This window comes from Dermacentor silvarum, chromosome 7, assembly GCF_013339745.2.
Source record: "Dermacentor silvarum isolate Dsil-2018 chromosome 7, BIME_Dsil_1.4, whole genome shotgun sequence".
Classification (NCBI taxonomy): domain Eukaryota; kingdom Metazoa; phylum Arthropoda; class Arachnida; order Ixodida; family Ixodidae; genus Dermacentor; species Dermacentor silvarum.
In genome coordinates this window covers 3,904,274-3,921,950 of record NC_051160.1, presented here as the reverse complement: position 1 = coordinate 3,921,950, position 17,677 = coordinate 3,904,274, and the positions used below count along the sequence as shown (strand labels likewise).

Genomic DNA, 17,677 nt, shown 5'->3' with positions numbered 1-17,677 from the left:
TATGTCATGTCTAATCACGTGAAAGACATGGTGGAAAAAGACTTTTAAGTCTGTACCTGAGTCTCAGCGAACAGCTGTCATTTGCCAAGTGTGTGCTAGATGCTGTCACAATACCGTTCCACCGCAAGTTCAGAGGCTTCATCCAGATATGCAGTATCTGTAAATTGCTAGCGCAAATTTGTCAACATGCACCTCAAGTGGCAATTGATCAGCACGTTTATATCAGCAGAACTTTGTGCAAGAGATACTAGCTGAACTTGCTTGGTGTGTCCTTCGAGTTGATTTTATGCAATAGCACTCCATTTTTTTTTTGCTTCTCGATATTTCATTCATTTAGTGGACACATATTCTTAAGTGGTTAAATTGCGGTATTTGTTATGACAAATTCCATTTTTAACTAGTTCTGTAGTTGCACATCCCAGGAGTACGTCTGCATTGCGACTTGCTTTAAAATGTTAGTTGATATTTGACTTCTGCCTCTGGACTCAACTCGTTTAACCTTATTGTTTTTAATTATGCTGAAAACTGAAGCAACAAAGAGGCACAAGAATGTTGGGTAATTTCAACCAATTTTCTGGATTACTTTTAACATACACGGAAAATCACTGTTACCATATCTTTCAATTAACTTCCTGTTTGTACCTGTATAACGTAAGCAGTTTATCAACGTGATCCTCTCTCAAGAGGCAAGTAATCCTCTTTTTTTTTCTTCTGAAGATGATTCATCGCCTGGAGGCTGTGGAGCCAAATCCACACCCTCAAAGGATGAACAGTCACCCTGTCCCGACACTCCCGCCTCCCAGACGCAGGCGTCTGGCTCGAACTCTATGGCCTTCACGATTCATTTTGACAACGACACGACCGGCGGCAAACCGCTGGCCCTCAAGGACAGCATACGCAAGTTTGCACCTCCGAAACCAGAGTCTGAGCGAACGCCGTCCAAGAGCCGGGCCTCCCCAGTGTCAAAGCCCAGCGAGCCATTGGTAGCCACAGGCGGGAGCGGTCGGAGGACGCCCACTAGTCCCAATAATGCGGCCGACGCGGCGAAGCGGCGCTGGAGCGGCACAGAAGGGCGTGGCAGGAGTAGCGGTGGAGGGTGGAGCTCAGACGTCGAACCCAGCCGCCAGGCGAGGCGGCAGGATGACCAGCGTCTGAGCGACTCGGCCTCTTACCTCATCCAGAGAATGCTTAATGATGGGCCTGCGCGAGTACCGTTGCCGGGTCCGGTTGGGGGTGTCTCGTCGTCGGCGTCGCGTGTTGAGCCAAGCTCCGGCCCGGAGCAGGTTTTGTCTCCTGCTGATGATCGGAGCGAGACTGGCACATACACGGTTGAGACGGACCGTGTAGACCCCGATGTGGAGGAGGCCCGCCGTAAGATTGACGAGGTGTTTGGTGTGTCCTCGTACAGCCACCCGTCCAGTCTAGAGCAGGTGAGTAGGCATTCGTGTAGTGGGCCACATTTAAAGCCTGTGGGAAAAGTTAATTTAGCCTGCTTCCTGCGGGCATTCATTATAGTAAACAATATGAAAAGGAAAAAGGATGCAAAGCAGAGAACAAGCATGCTGCGCTCTCACAGAAAGTGTCTGTCTGCGTCTGTCTTTTCGTCTTTGTGCTGATTTGTACATTCTGTTACAAAAACAAGGCCAGCTATTGTTGGACAATGGCTGACTGGCCTTTACATTTCTTTTTGTGACAGGCTGTACATGTTTTCACAACCGATTGGGAAGCGGGGTGGTTGTTGGAAAGAATAGTGTTTAAGAAAAAAAGGGAATGTATGGTGTTATCTGTCGTGGTAGCGTAGTGGCTTTGACATTACGCTGCTAAGGTTGGGGGTGCAGGATCGAATCCCAGCTGCGGTGGCCACTTTTCGATCGGGCGTAATGCAAAAATGCCTGTTTACTATACATTCGGTGTACATTAAAGAATTCCAGGTGGTCTAAGTTAATCTGGAGCCCTCCACTATGGCATGCCTCATAATCATATCTTGGTTTTGACACACAAAGCCCCAGAATCAATTTTTTAATGTATGGTATTAGTGATTGTCTCTTTGTTGTGAGGAGACCTCTAAGTGTCATACAGGATAGTGAGATATAGGAGGAGGGGTTAGGAGAAGGGAGTGACACAGGCAATGGCTGGGAGGGTGGCTCGCAGAGAAGGAGCCGAACTCTGAGAGGCTAGAGGTGCTGGCATAAGCTGTTTTTCTGTGTGGAGCTTTTATCTGTCGAATGCTTGCTGCAGCAGTGTGCACTTGGCAGAACTATGTTACTTGATTGCTTTTAAAGGTGCTGCTATAGGCAAACACTGAATCAGCATAGGATGTTAAGTTACCCTGGTGAGACTTTGCACCATGCTTTACGCCACGAGATGATTTAGTTGCTCATAAAATCACAACTTCAAGGTAGTGTTCACCGCAGAAAATAAACTTCAAGAAATCTGTGCTACGCCATGAAAAAGAGGGAACAACGTCAGGGGGGATTAAAGAAGGCAGGACAAGTGTTGTGTAAAACATGCCAAAAAGTTTGTTGAGTGTCACGTTGGCATGGTATATATGACTCCTTTTCGTTGTGACCGCTTATATGTTAAACAAACGGGCCGGTTTCTCAATGAGCACTTGAAAGAACACAAGAGGTTCACTGACTGGGGGTATGCCTTCCAATCTGCCCATGCAATGTCGTGAGTGCAACTGTACTCGAATTTTCAAGGAACTGAAGTGCCTTTTGCTCTTTGGAATGAGGACCCTAAATTGCCGGTGGAAGCAAGGCATACCACCTATTTGGGTGATGCACATAAGTTAGCCAAGCTTCTGTCACCCTAATCGTGATGAATTGCCCTCCCTTGAAGGTGATAGCATTGTATAACAACGCTTTGTTCAGGGAACGACAGGTTGGATATTTTCTGATTATCTTTCACAGATGCTTGGGCAGTTGTCCCTTGCATGCTTTTGTATGCATTCGCATTTCTTCAATAGATCATTTGATGGTAGGCGCTTGTCATTCAGTCTCTACTTGTGCCCGTCTCCTAATTTTTGTGCTGTTTTTTACACAATGAAATCACCTGTGGTCGCTTGCGGGGTCACTTATGTCAGCATCCTAAGCTGTGTCAGAGGTCTTGGAACCCTTGCGCTACTGCTTGCTACGAGCCAAAGGCCTACACAGAGAGGGTGCCACGCACGCACGAAAATTGCCGGTGGAGAGGTGTGAGGAGGTGTCATTGTTGAGCCCTCCCGTAGAAACATCCAATAAATTTTTGAGTGCCAAATGCAATGTAATTAGCTTTCCTATTATCAGTGGTTGATAGAAAGTTTCCAAATGGTAAACAAGACATGTGATGTCATGGTAGCCAGTATCAAGTTCAGCAGCGGCAGTGTCATTCTTGGCATATTCCTGGCCTCTGTTTACGTCATCTTGTCACATAGAAAAGCAGTGTTCCCTGATCAAGTTCAGCAGCGGCAGTGTCATTCTTGGCATATTCCTGGCCTCTGTTTACGTCATCTTGTCACATAGAAAAGCAGTGTTCCCTGTAAATGGGACGATCAGGATATGTTAGACTTCAGCTTGACTTGACTCAGTGCTCCTTTTAAAGAAAGCTCATCGCTGGTTCTGCTGTCCTTTCTGTTTCTCCTGCTCGCAGTACCAGAGGGTGAGGCCGGAAGGTGAAGGGGCCTCGGGTTCCAAACCGAGGAGCCAGGGTAATGTTCAGAGCTTGTGTTTCAAGTTCGGTGGTGGTGGTGGTGGTGTCAGTGGCCTTGCATGTGAGTATGTGCGGTATGCAAGAACCCTGCTTGCTTTTGCTGCACGACATTCCTTCCTTGTTCCACTGTTGCTCCATTGCTGTCATACTGTTGAAGCATGCAGAGCACTCCTTCGCCTATTTCTGTGTATGAGTAACCTTGAAGGTGTCGAGCAAGCATGAAAAATCCGCATTCTGGCTGTGAAAATCTTTATTGCCCGTAGTGCTGATCGTGTCCACTTTCTATTCATGCCTTGACACTTCGTCCCTTTCTGCACTGTGCCAAAGTGTACTGGACATTCATAAACCAGAAACAAAGGGAATGATGTTAAGCAGTATTGGCAGCACGGAGAGCAACTGCACAAAAATTTATGCAGAGACCATCAACGATGATTGTCAAACTAAGCGAGGCTTCTCGTTGTTACTGTCTTGGCCGCTTCTCACTCCTATCGAGCTCATCATCTGTTAAAGGAACTTCAAATGCAGCGCCACTCTTCACTGATAAATGGGCCGCTTCGTTTGGAGCCATCTCTGTAGTGTTGCACAGTCCACTAACCTGGAACGCCAATGTAACACACGCCACTCGATCCACAAGCTAGTGCGAATGCGCACCTCTTGTGGCACAGATGAAGTCATAACTGATGCAACTAATTAATCAGCACTGTGCTCTACATATACCTTCATTGTCATTACCACATTCTCTCCTCCTCTTGGCATTCTGACCACTGCAGCATTAAACCCAGTCCTGCTCTGCAAAGCAAGCTTTGCCTGAAAAATCTTGAGGTAAAAAAATGTAGTACAGCCCTTGCCTTTCCACGCTGCACCACGATGCTCAAGGCATTTGTAAACGATCATTTAGGTAAAAAAAAAAGTTGGGTGATATCGTAACAGAACCGATGCCTGGGCTGCGTGATATTCAATTATTCATTTTGACAAGGCACCAACAGCCAAACACAGACATATTGGTCATGTCTTTCGCTTCTTTGTCTACTGGTGCACCTAGTTCGCTAGCAAGCCACAGGTGTGCAATTCCGCTGCCAACCTCTGCACCTTTCCTCTAACCTAAACTTTCTTCTCTCTTATTCCCAATATAAAAGGCACTGATAGCTGTTCACTATTTGCGATACTTTAATCGTGCAGGCTGGGCATAGTTTTTAAAATTATTTTTAAAAGGCCACTAAGTTTACAGTGAGATCACTACTTTACATGCGTAAGCCCTCTACGTTTGCTTGCATACGCCATTTGAAAAGTATTTAAAGTCAGAACTATGATCCTGTTAGTCTAGCTTAACTGAAATATTTGCCTTCAGCACTCCTTTGACATCATGCTCAGCTTTATTGGTTTAGTAATACAATGCTTAATTTCAGGTGGTTCCGTTGATCTCGGCCGCCCTAAACGACGGCTTCCCACACCGCCCTCGGAGCGGGCTCCGTTGGACGTCTTCGTGCCATCCACAGAAAGCAGCAGTGCTGCAAACACTGCGAGGAGGTCTGCTCCCGCGGCTGTTCAAGTGTCCACTCCATGTGCCAATGCCACTGCAAGAAAGAGACTGGGCTCCGCTGGAAGCCGCCCAAGTCCCCCATGCTCTCCGCCCAGAACCCACCGGACCACATTCACCAAGACTCCATCCAACAAAGTCATGTCAACGTCATTTGGTGTAAGGTGATTTTTTTTAGTCGACATTGCACAAAAATGATTTATTGGTATCTCAAATGGCCCTATTTGTTACTGGGTTTTGCATGAAGCGAGAGGGTCTGTGGTTAACTGGGAATAGGTGTTAGAAAATGTCTTGCCCAATTGCGCCACTAATTGTGGTTTTTGAAACTGCGCTTTCTGTGAAGTTTCATTGCCACCAGCCTCCTTTAATACGTGAAAGTACTCTTAAGCTGTGTGGTCTGTACTAATGAAAAAATGTCGCTTGTACCACCCTTCGAAACTTTATTGCAAGCTGCTATTAACAAGGACACTGAAACACCTCGGAGTGTGCTACCATGATTTCTCTCCGGGCTCAAAAGGAACTGGCTGAATGCATGTGCCTTGGGGATGCTGCAAGTTCCCAATTCTGAAGCCAAATCCACTTACAGGGAATGCAATAATTCCTTGAAAAGCATTTGATATATCTGTAGCTCATTGTGTCTGGGTTTACTGCAGTGTGCAATTCGTGGTGCAACTCAAATTTGGTCCTTATAACTGACGAGTCTTATGGGCTTCCAGGATTGTTATACCTGGATTCTAGTGTATGCTGAATGACTTTGTCATTAAGTGTTCTGGAATAAGCAGGGCTAGAGCAGAACTATGTATCATGGTAACTATAGCAACACAAAGAAAAGCTCAGCACAAAGGCTGATCTTTCCTACTGAGCTGTACATGTACAATGAGATGCAAAGGCACTAGTACAAGGCAAAAGAAAACACCTTGGCTTAACGGGGAGCACTATCGAGCAGGATTTTGCCACATTGCCAATGTTTATACAGATTTATACATCTGCTTAAAAGCAGTACTTTAGTTGACGGTGCTACCCAGAAAGCTAAGTTTTGTTTTTCTATTATGCATTTTTTGAATGTCTCCTAATACTGCTCTGGAGTAAGGATCAGTCGAAGTCCACTGGGGGGGGGGGGGGTGCTGTGCTTTTCTCCCTTTTCCACATGTGTTCATAATTGGTTAACCATAATGCATACCAGTAGCTTTATTTGAGGTTGTCATCCCTTGCACGTGTGTACAAGTCTGTCGCTGTCTCTCCACTGCACAACTATGTGCTCCGTTTTCATACCTTCAGGACGGCACCTTTTTACGGCAGACGCCAGCTGCCAGCAGTTCCACCCAGCGCCGAAGTGCGCCGACGCAGCGCAAGTCATGGGGGCTGACTGGCTCCGAAGCTGACTTGGCAGCCAGCGGTGATCCAGCTTGTGGCTCGGAGGAGACTGCCAGTGTTGTGTCCGATACCAGCACAGAGCCGTCGTCCCACAGCTCGGGCTCCAGGGGCGGCCCACAGATGAAGCTGAACCGGGCCTTTGCTCTGAGGAGGGCGCGACTGGGGCTACCAGAGGTGGGCGGGCTTCCCCCCGCGACGGCGGCACCTTCGCGCGGGAAAACGCCCCACCATGGCAGCAATCCCAACCTCTCAAGGCAAGATGGCGGCCGCTTCAGCCTCCGCCTGCCTCGAGGAGTCAGAGCCACAGACGTTGGTGTTACACGGGCAGAGCTGCTTCGTGGGAAAGTGAGTGATCAAAGACAGTGTAGCAAGCACATATATAAAACCGAGTGGTGAATAGTTGTTCACTTTTATATATTGTTTTCTATATAACCCATAGTTTTGTTTATCATATTTTATTCCGCTTTGGTTAATTCAAACCTCAGGCAGTTCCAACTAAAATCTGGTATCCTATGGAGTTTGAATTGTGAGTAAACTGCACTTAGCTCATTTCTTTTGGCGAATTTCTTTGAGTGGCCAAGGCTTTGCATCTATAGTCAGTTCTGCTTGCATATGTGTGATGACAAGGAAATGCTGCATGCAGGCCCATCAGCGCAACGACAGTGATCCCACGGCTGCCTATCGTTCGCAGCAGCACTCTGTGTCAGACGGAGAAAGCCGTCACCACTCCCCGCGAGTCCAGAGGAAGCAGCCGGCTGGCACATCCTACATTTCGGACGGTGATGACGATGCCCGGACAGGGTCTCCAGTTCAGTTTGGACGCTCGGCATCCTTTGGCGGCCACCGTGACCTTGCACTGACACCAGCTGCACCTGATAGGCAGCACCGGGGTCGCTCTGGAGCGATGCCGACGACAGGCAGCTCGCTGTCACGCGGTGAAACATTCCTCAAGGGAGGTGCAGGAGCCAGCGGCAGCACCTTTGTCCGAAGTGGACGCAAGCCAGAGAGGCAGTCTGGCGACGGAGAGGTGGGCATTGTTGGTGCTTAACATGTAATGTGAAGAGACAAGCACTCGGTTAGCCTGATTAGCACTTGCTGCATTGACTTTGTGGCTATGGCATTATGCTGCAGAATACGAGGTTCTGTTTTATTTCTGGCTACTGTGGCTAATGTTACATTGAGGGACAGAATGTAGAAATGGTCGCGAACTAAGCTTCAGGTGTGCATTGAAGAACTCCAGGTAAACTGTACCAATTCAGAGCCCTTCGCAATCAATAAATTGATTTGCCAATTAAATAATTGGTGAATCTGTCAGCTCGATTAGCAGTTCAAGCACTGTGGATGATAGAAGTAGCAGCACAGAAATCACCCAGATGCCTTGTTAATCATAAAGAAAGCTAAAGTGTTTTCATAAGAGACAGCTATTGAAAGGGCCTGTGGTGGAAAATAGTCTTTCTGGCACTCACTGCTACCGACTTATGTGCTCTTAATCATTAAATGCCAACTACAACAAAATTTTGGAATCCGTTGATAGCCTACTTTGTCAGTGTAGATATAAAACAGCCTTTGTGGGAAATTTCATGTTTGAAGTGCGAGTTGATGCATCGCAAGAAAAAGGTAACGAAAGGACTTTTATAATGGAGAAAATGTGCAAAAAGAAAATTCACCGACAATTACAATACCCCCTAATGCGAAATTTGAGTGCAGCTGTATGCGTGTTTTCATTTCGCGATATATTGGCTGGCATGGACAATCTGCGTCGTGCGGCACGTTACAAACAGAGCGAAGTGTGGTGCGACTGCCTCACTACTCTGGAGATTGCAAGAGCCAGCATGTGGGTGACATTGGCGTGATTCATAGCAGCCACCGGCAACATACCTTCCAGACGACGCACACAACTCTGGTGCCATCTTGTAGCCATCGTCACCGCACTACGCTTTTCTTCTCACGCTTTCGCCATACCCTCCTCTGCTTTCTGCCTCATAGTTCTGCTGCATCCTCCTCGCTCTCGCCGCTTTTTTCGTCCCCCACTGTGCTTCATGTCCGCTCTCTTCTTTTGCTGTGCTCATTCTCTCGGTTATGAGGTAGGACGCCAACACTTGCCGCAGGAACAGGCGCCTAAGAGCTGCACTCTAACAAACGCACCGCCTTTGCCGGAAGTGATGCATGACTTGCCGGAAGTGATGCATGACCTCTCAGATAAGGCGGTGCTCGCAGCTGCCTGCGGCGTGCTGAAAAATTTCGGAGGTGACATGCTGAGACTTGCGTCATATTTGCTAGCAACCACGTACACATGTTGGCTGCTTGTGATGTTGTAGGCTGCTTATGAGAAAATTATGTAATTACCAGCCCTGCAGCTTCGCCAGGCTTGCTTTAGTAGTATAGACTACTCATCTGTAACCAATCTAGTGAAATGAAAATTTCGTTTCACTTGGCCTTTAAAGGGCCCCAAACCACACAAAGGTCGAAATTTAGTTGTGGTGTTGTAGCTGCGCACGAGTCTACAATGAACACGTAGCCGCGATAATTTTTCGAAAGGGTGCCGTAATAGAGGAAATTACACGCGTTTGATTATCGAAACACCGCCCTCGCTCGTTTTCTTCTTTCCTTCACTACGCTCCGTTCGTCAGCTGGTCTCTCCTCCTCGCCGAGTGCTCCTCGAAATGTCAGGTGACATACGTCATTGCCAATGCTCTTTTCAAAACGCTGTCCACTTCCGGTTAAGGCACGACCATGCTAGCAGCAAACATACCGACGGCGAACCGGCCTCCAGTGCTGTAGAACGTCGGCCGCGTGAGAGGTGTCCAAAGTAGATGGCAGTTCGGCCGGCGCACCTCCCATCGCGTGACCGACGGGCCAATCGATGACTGCGAAGCTGCACACCTCTGCCACCGGCGAGGCAAAAATCGGCTGCAGCTTCTGTTCCAAGTAAAATAATTTCCGCTAGATAAAGTATGCCTAAATTGCACGTTTTCTGAAAAACGATATCCACTGTCAAACATAAAACGCGAACGAGAGCTCCGATACTTGTTGAGCTCAGCTGCAGTGCATGGCTACCGACGACAGACGTCCAGCTCGGCTGTGCTCGCATCGCAGTTGACGGCGCCGATAATATCTGCGTATTTTCTTCTTTGTGTACAATTATTGCGAAGAGCGATAACCACAGTAAGAAAATATTGCGGCTTGTGAGCGTCGGTAATTCATTTCGAAGCGCCGTCCGCTTTAGCTTTGAAGTGAACTGGAGAAGGCCTAGCGACGATATTGGCGCCATCGAGCGATCAGCGGCGGTGATGGTAAATGGCATGCAATGAGTTACCGTGCCGGTAACGTAGACGGGCTTTAGCCGCGACTTCATGCTTCTCGCCTACCCTCTGTTGCTGCCGCGCCAGCCTGTGCTCATGCGAAGCGTGCTGCTATGGACCCCGTGTTTCTCGCGCGTCTAGAAAGGCCAACACGGTCGCACTCCATTCGCGCAGCTAATCAGACTGCCAAGCACGACTGTGTTGGTACGTGAGCGATTTGGCACTTGCATTGCCGGCTGTAATTACTGATTTGCAAGTGTGCACAAGCGAGCAACACGACGAGGAATGTGCAGGGAGCGCGCATACCTGCTAGCAGACTAACCGAAAGTCGTAAGTTCTTGTTCGACCAGTTGACATCGTTGCCCCTGGTGACGTCACGACGACCGCTGGGTTTGGATTGGAGCACAGCATTGTTTTTTAATTTTGTGGCGTGCCCGCGGCACGTAGTGCTACAGCGTTTGGCATCGTTGATCGTGACGGCATTCTGAACTCGATGCGTGTGTTTACTTAAAATGTTCAAAAAATTTGTTGGTTTAGGGGCCCTTTAATCACTGCATTAGGTGTACATTGACAAGTGCACTAGCAAGATGCGGATGTTATGCACCTTTGTACAGCCTCTGTGTTTGCTGTGGCATGGTATAGTGGTGCAAAAAGCGATGAGAGTGAAGAGGCGCGAGGAGGATGCAGCGGAACCATGAGGCGGAAAGGGGAGGAGGGTATGGCAAAAGCATGAAAAGAAAAGCATAGTGCGGCAACGATGGCTACAAGATGGCACCAGAGTAGTGCGCGTCGTCTGCGAGGTCTTGCGGCGGCGGTGGCTGCTGCTGTGAATCCCATCCACGTGTTGCCCACGCACTGACTCCTGCAATCTCCAGATTACGGAGGCAGTCGCACTAGACTTCGCTCCATTTACAACGTGCCTCACGAGACAAATTGTCGACGTCAGCCAATACATCGTGAAATGAAAACACGTATGCAGCTGCGCTCAAGTTTTCCATTAGCGAGTATCGTAATCATCGGTGTATATTGTTTCTGCCTATTTTCGCTGTTATAAAAGTCATTTCATTAGCGTTTTGCGATGCATCGACTAGCACTTAAAACATAAAACTTTTCACAAAGGCTGTTCTACATCTGCACTGACTGAAAGTAGGCTTTTTACAGATTCCAAAATTTTGTTGCAGTTGGCATTTAATGCTCAAGAGCACATACGTCAGTAGCAGTGTGTGCCAGAAAGACCTTAATTTGCTATCACAGGTCCTTCCAAGTAGAGACGCATGCTCAGTGGAAATCAGGGTTTCTGAAAAAAGCTGCATTTGGCAGCATCTATGACAGTTTAAAACAAGCTGCCCTGCATTTTACTATGATTTAGATTTGCAAAATCCTGGCACTCAAGGACGCGACCAACTGTACAGGACCCCCGTACCACCTGTACCACTTTTTATCGAAGTCGTAAAGTGCATTTGACTATTTCAGAAATACTTTGCAGCAAAAATTTACTCAATGCATTCAGCAGAAGTGGGGTTATTGGTAATGAAAGATCGCTTTGGTCCCCTTCGCGGTGCTCCTGCTCCTTCTTGAATAGCTTGCAGCACTGCGAAGGCTACAGCAGGATGGGGTGGCACCCAAAAAAAGAGAGCGCGAGAAAAAGGTGACTTCACACTCAATTTGCGAGCTCGACGTGCTGTGAAGACAGAAAAATTTGGCTGAAATGTTCACAATGGTGTATGCTATCCGAAGGCCTAGGGGTGGTTTAGGATCCCTTTAAGTTTCAAGTTGTGCTGTGATGTAGCTCACCAATACATTACCGCTTCATTCACTAATTCTCCCTTTTCGTATAGAGCAAGACACCTACAGAAAATGGTGTCAAGACTCCGTCCACGACACCGGGCAGGAGAGAGCTGACGGCATTGGACAGTTTGGTAATCTCTGCCATACACCAGCTGTCTGGAAAGCTGCGTACTAGCGCCCGCACGCTCATCGAGAAGGAAAGGTAAGGGCAGTAGAAAATTTTCCTGTCACGTCATTTGAGATCGCTGCTCTTTTCAATATTCACTTAATTCTTTGACCTCGTGCAGGCTGAAGTATCCAGAAAACAGTGATGTCAGGCTTATGTTAGAAGAGGTTCTTCCGAGGGTTGTTGAGAGGCGACCCAGCGACTCTCCGACTGACGGCAACCTGACAAGAGAGCTTTCAAGCATCCTGAAAAACCTCAAGAGGATCGAACAAAGCCTTGAAGGTGAAGCCTTTTGTAGTTTTATCTCAATAAGATGGAAAATTGGGCGTGTTGGTGAAGCTTCATGGTAGCTACAGTGCGTCTGTCATGCTGTAGCTACCATGAAATTTTATCTCATCACAGTGCCTCTTCCTTTTTATTTTTTTCTGAAAACAAATGCTGTAAGACTTCAAAACAATCAGCTAATTGGCCAAAATAAGCCGTTCCAGTCCTGTGAATGTGTGTTTTGGCAGATATAAGGTACTGATAAGAGCGGATACGTATTGCTCACTTAGCATTTGGAGAGATGAAAAGGAACCCTTGCCCTCTAGTGGGAAGTGGGGAGAAACCTGAAGTGGGGGAAGCTAGAGGTGCACAAACTGTTATGCACTGCAATCATTGCACATTGCTGCAACATCTTTTTGCTTTTACTGTCTTGCTCTGGAGATAACACCTGTCAGACCTGTGGCATTTGCGTTATACAGGTTTGTATAATAGCAGTCAGTTCACCCTATCTACTGTAATGAGATTTTTGTTTTAGAAAGCTTAGAAATTCAATTAACATTCACATTACTGCTGACCCCAATTAATGGTTCTCATTTTTGCTTTGCTAGTGCTGAACTCTCTGGCCCCATGCGAAGATGGCAGCTCGTCAGCTGTCGCCCAGGAAACCACGACCAAAACCACCGCGCCTGCTGCCCAGAAGCCGAGGGGTGGCTTTTTCTACGTGGACGTTTGAGAAGCGGTGGTGTGCTAGACATCCCTTAGCTACACCCATCGAGATTGACCATGTCTGCCAGTGGAAACTTTGCAAAACTGCTTGCCTGTTTAGGGAGGGTAGGCGCGATTTTGTGGGATCATGACCTTATATTGACACTTGTCCACTCGCATCCGTTTTCCTACAGTTTATTTTTTATCCTCCTAGCTTTGTTGCTCTGGGTTGAGCTCTGCGACATTTCATTGCAAGCACTCCTAGCAAAAGTTCTCACTCAAGAATCTGAAGGATTGTGCTCAATGTTTGCAGTATGCCACTTGAGGATGGCCGTCATTTTCTTTACAACGTGGTTCACTTGGGCACATCCTGAAAGGCGCTGTTTTAGATGATATTTATGTTCTTTTCTTCTAATTTGTTCTTTTATGTTTTTTTAAGTAAAGCCTCGATAATTTAAACTCTGAAAATTTTTGGACCCTGGAAGTTCAAGTTACTCGGGATTCCCAATCAACAATGTAAATTTGACCAGATAATTTCAGCATCCAGCCTGCCACTTCCTGGTTAGTAATTCACAAACTTGGCTGCAGCAACAAGACTTCCGATCTCGTAGATTTGGTGAGTCATGTCCAAATTCAAGCGCCAGTGATGGCTCCGTCTGAGTTACAGAAGCCAGTCTCAAAGGCCATGCTCTTGCTCACTACATTCAGCGGAAGCAGTTATAAGAGCCAGAAGCGCGTCACACCATGTGCTGCGGCGTGACAGTTCAGAGTGACTGAAAGGAGCAGCCAGAGCAACTCGCACGGTGTCGTGGTAGTTGCTGGTTGATTGCTTGCGGAACTGAACTCCGTTTCACACATGCGGCCATCAGTCCAGCCTGTGCAACTCGTGCCTGATCTGCGAAGTAGTCTATGGGTACGAGCATTAAGGGCGAGAATTGCACGACGTACAACACTTGGAAAGCCGAGAAATCGGCTCGACTACGAAAGTGACAGCCTGAGTGGTTGCAAATTTGTTTGCGGTTGCCACATTTGCGGTATATGTGGTAGTTTTAAGAATTGAGCGAAAATGGAGAGAATTAGCTTTGGCCATGGGGGATTTTTTAAAGTTCAACTAAACTTAATTATATACACGGGTGTTATTGCATTTTGCCCCCGCTGAAATGCAGCCGCCATGGCCGGGATTGAACCGGGACCTTGAGCTTGGCAGTGCTAGGGCATAGCCGCTGCACCGACGCGGAGGGTTTCACGCAATAAGGGTGTGCCACCTTTGTAAACATTTTATGACTGGTTTTTACGTTTGTGTTATTTTTAGATAATTGGGAATCCTAATTAATTGGAATGTATCTCTGTCTGGAAGACGTTGAATTAACGAGGTTTTACTATATTTTGTCATCTCAATAGCTTGCGAATAAATGCGCGAGCCATATAGTCATTTTTACGCCAGCGCAGCTAACGTGTACAAAAATACCGACCATGTCCGCTGTTGTTAAGCATGGAGTCCATCCTTGCGATGAACTTTCGCCCTGTTTTGTTTTTTGTTCACAAACTGAATTTACAGAGCAAATCTTGTTCTACGCCTTGTACATAGACATGTAAATGAGAAGGCACTGCTTTGTGATACTTTAAGGGGCTGCATTCAAGCCTTCAGTGATGCATGTGTTGACAGTATACATAATGTATTGTACATTGCTGTTGATATTATATAGAAAATTTCCTCTTATAGCATTGTATGCTTTCTCCTCAAAAAAGCGAGCTTGAAATACTGAAGTGTGCTTTGAGACAAATCCTCGGCTAGAAGGGATTGCATGTTTCAGGGCATAATATAATAAAGGCAGCTCTCTAAAAACTGGTGCACTTTTTTTTTTCCCCCGGATTGCTGATGTTATGCCGTTTGATTCATACAATAAAAAGTCTTCCGAATCTGTGTTAAAGAATTGTGTATTTTTGTCTTGGTGGCGAGTGTGGTTGTGGAATTGTGCTAGACTTGGGCGGGCACAGAGCGGGCATGCGTCTGTCTGAACGCTTCCAAAAATTTAATGGGGTGTTAAAGAGAACAGTAATGTGGTTGGTGGGAAAAAGAGTCCTCCGCTGCTACCCAGCAGATGTGGGGTATTTAGCGCTTGGGTCTTATGGTCTTAATATTGCATGCGCTGAAAGACTGTCTTTAACTACTCTGAGATAATCACCTATCATCTGTGTTCATTGCTAGAAGCTCCACAGTCTCGTTGCAGTCAAACTGCTGCTAGGCAATTTAAACAGGCCCTGAACCACTTTTTATCGAAGTGGAGAAAGGCATCTGAAGTGAAAATAGGTTATTTCAGAAATACTTTGCCGCAAAAAGTACTTCAATGCGTTCAGCAGAAGCGGAGTTATTGGCAATCAAACACGGCCTCCGCAGTGCTCCCGTTCTTTCTTCAATGCCTTGCACTGCAAAAGCTACGGCGGAGTGGGGCGGGGCCACAACGCCCCGCTTTCGAAATGTCACTGTGGTGCGCAGTTCAAGTTTCATTTTGGATGTAAACGTAGAGCCCACAAATTCACATTTTGGTGCCTACTACGCGCTAAACGTAAGTCAAACGCGGTTGTCCTCGGCGAGCCACAGTGCACTTAGCCAGTGAACTCGTGGAGGCACCCCGCGGTGGCTGTGGTGTAGCTGACTGCAGCAACCAATAGCAGCCGCATGGGGGAATGTGCTTTATTACGAAATAAAGCGCCCAGAACAGAGTGAGGGTCATGGCTTCTGTTGAAATGAGAGCGTTTGAGAAAAAAGCGACTTAGCGCTCCACTTGCGAGCTCCATGCACCGCGTACAACAGCAAAACTTGGCTGAGATGTTCTAGCAGCGTATGCTACCCACTGACTACGTTATTTCACCAAGCCCGAGGGGTGGTTCAGGGCCCCTTTAATGTTTCTCAGAACACTGTGTACATACACTTTTGATGCTGTCAGTGCAGCAGCTTTATGCAGACTTGAAAATCAGTCTTTTTCTTTACTGACAGATGGTGGCACCCAAAATGTACCACATACCAATTTGTGAGCAGTAATTTCAGACATCTAATTCCATGAACTACTCAATTACATTTGTCTACTTTTGACTGGAATAGATTCAGTTTAGAGAATTGCATAGTTTTTTTAATGCGGAGTAATATACAGTTTGCGAAAAATTAATTTCAATAAATTTTCAAGCGCAAAGTGGAAGGTCTAAATTAGTGTTATCCCAACGAACACTACAATTTAGTGTCTTTCAAACCAAAAATAATAAATTGGTTGTGGTGGCCCAATTAAAGCTTGCCTGCAATTCCCTTATAAGTGAATAGAAAAATCAGAATTGGTCATGAGTTGTAGCAATCTGTTGAGAAGAGGCTTTATTTCTAGGCCAACTTTGATTGCTTTATTAAAATATGTCCGAAACGAAGGAATGTTCTCATTAGAGAACTGATAAATCGATTTGAATGAAATTTGTTGCAGTTAAAAACTAGGAAGCGGAATTTTTATTCAGGGCACCCAATTTGCAAGACTTGCCAACAATTGGCAAAGTAAACTGCAAATTTGAACCCAAAATGCATTGCCGTTCTGTACAATGCATTTATTACAATATCTGAAGCAGGCAAGATTGATATGCAAGCTTGCAGCTTAAGTGAAATTGTCGCTATGTTCACAAGGGATTTGTGAAAGTCCTACTTTCACAGCAGTGTATAAATTGTCAATTTTGTCCAGGTTAGAGGTCTCCATAGGTGCAACTTACAGAATTGTATTTTTTATTGCTATGTTAAGCTATAAACTTGATTGCTTTAAAAAAATGTTGGTATTCAGCAATTCAAAAAAGCTCATGCAAATCGAACACACATATAATCTATGCGAAAAGCGTAAGTAAAGCAGTTAATAAATGCTTTACAGCTAATGGCGATGCGTACAATTTGATAATAGCGGGTGGTGCACAGAAAAGTACGACACTCGTCAAGCAACGTTTAAGGATTCTGTACCTCTTGTGTCACTGTGGGCCATGCCTAATCTGGAGGATTGGCCAAGAATAAGCACACTCGCGGTGGCACATAATGAGAGGCTAAATCAAAGAAAGTAAATCAAAGAATTTGGGAAATACAATTAACCATTCCATCAACAGATAGGTATGCTTTACAAATGCCTGTGAGTCGACATTATATGTGCAGGCTTTATGTATGAAGTTATTTATTTCTTAATGCATTAACATGAGTGTCAAAGAAAAAAAAAGTATGTGTGTGAAGTCGGTCATGGAGCAGAGGTATATATATATATATATATTGCAATATGTGTCGTAAAGTAATTAACTAATGAGTTAGTGACTTTTTTTAATTAGTTGAATATTTGTTTCAATTTCTCGTGCTACTAATGTCCGCCTCTTCGAATAACCCAGCTCAATGATACGAATTATGCTACCTGCCACAGGCGATTTAAAAAAATTCCTTAAAGCTTAATTTTGAACACCCTGTATAATATGAATATGGAAGAGCTAAAACAAAAAGTCGCAGGCCTGCGCGGCACACGCAGCACAGTCACAGCGTAAGCTGGGTGGTGCGGCTCAAGAGTAGCTCCAATTTGGGCATCATGCTCAACAGGGTCCTTGCGGCAGTCTGTTCGCCTCGTTTTGACGAGAATGATCTGAACTACCCGCCCGGCGTCGACGGCGAGCTGCGGCTTGTAATGCTCTCTGCGCAGCAGTTTGCTGAGCCTGATCAAGCCTTACAACTGCAACTTACATGTCGGGCGCGCTGTGTTTGCAGGCACATTAACTAGATGGCGCCACCATACTGGTGGAGGCTCGGGTCGTCTGCCCCTGTGCACTTGGGAGCATTTTAGGGCATCTTTCCGCTAC

General features: G+C 46.2%; 1 protein-coding gene across 8 annotated transcripts in view; it reads left to right on the top strand.

Moving 5' to 3' along the window:
* Positions 1 to 14,760, top strand: part of LOC119457449 (centrosomal protein of 170 kDa protein B) — a 30,625-nt gene extending 15,865 nt beyond the window's left edge. For 7 of the 8 annotated variants that reach the window (XM_049670095.1, XM_049670092.1, XM_037719007.2 and 4 more), the window contains 8 exons: positions 718 to 1,430; positions 3,631 to 3,751; positions 5,097 to 5,386; positions 6,506 to 6,946; positions 7,245 to 7,628; positions 11,742 to 11,893; positions 11,979 to 12,139; positions 12,730 to 14,760. In XM_049670095.1, the coding sequence (XP_049526052.1) occupies positions 718 to 1,430; positions 3,631 to 3,751; positions 5,097 to 5,386; positions 6,506 to 6,946; positions 7,245 to 7,628; positions 11,742 to 11,893; positions 11,979 to 12,139; positions 12,730 to 12,854 (2,387 nt within the window). In that variant the 3' untranslated portion in view covers positions 12,855 to 14,760. The remainder of the gene's footprint in view (positions 1 to 717; positions 1,431 to 3,630; positions 3,752 to 5,096; positions 5,387 to 6,505; positions 6,947 to 7,244; positions 7,629 to 11,741; positions 11,894 to 11,978; positions 12,140 to 12,729) is intronic. The other variant, XM_049670094.1, reaches the window with a different exon arrangement.
* Positions 14,761 to 17,677: the final 2,917 nt, after the last annotated feature.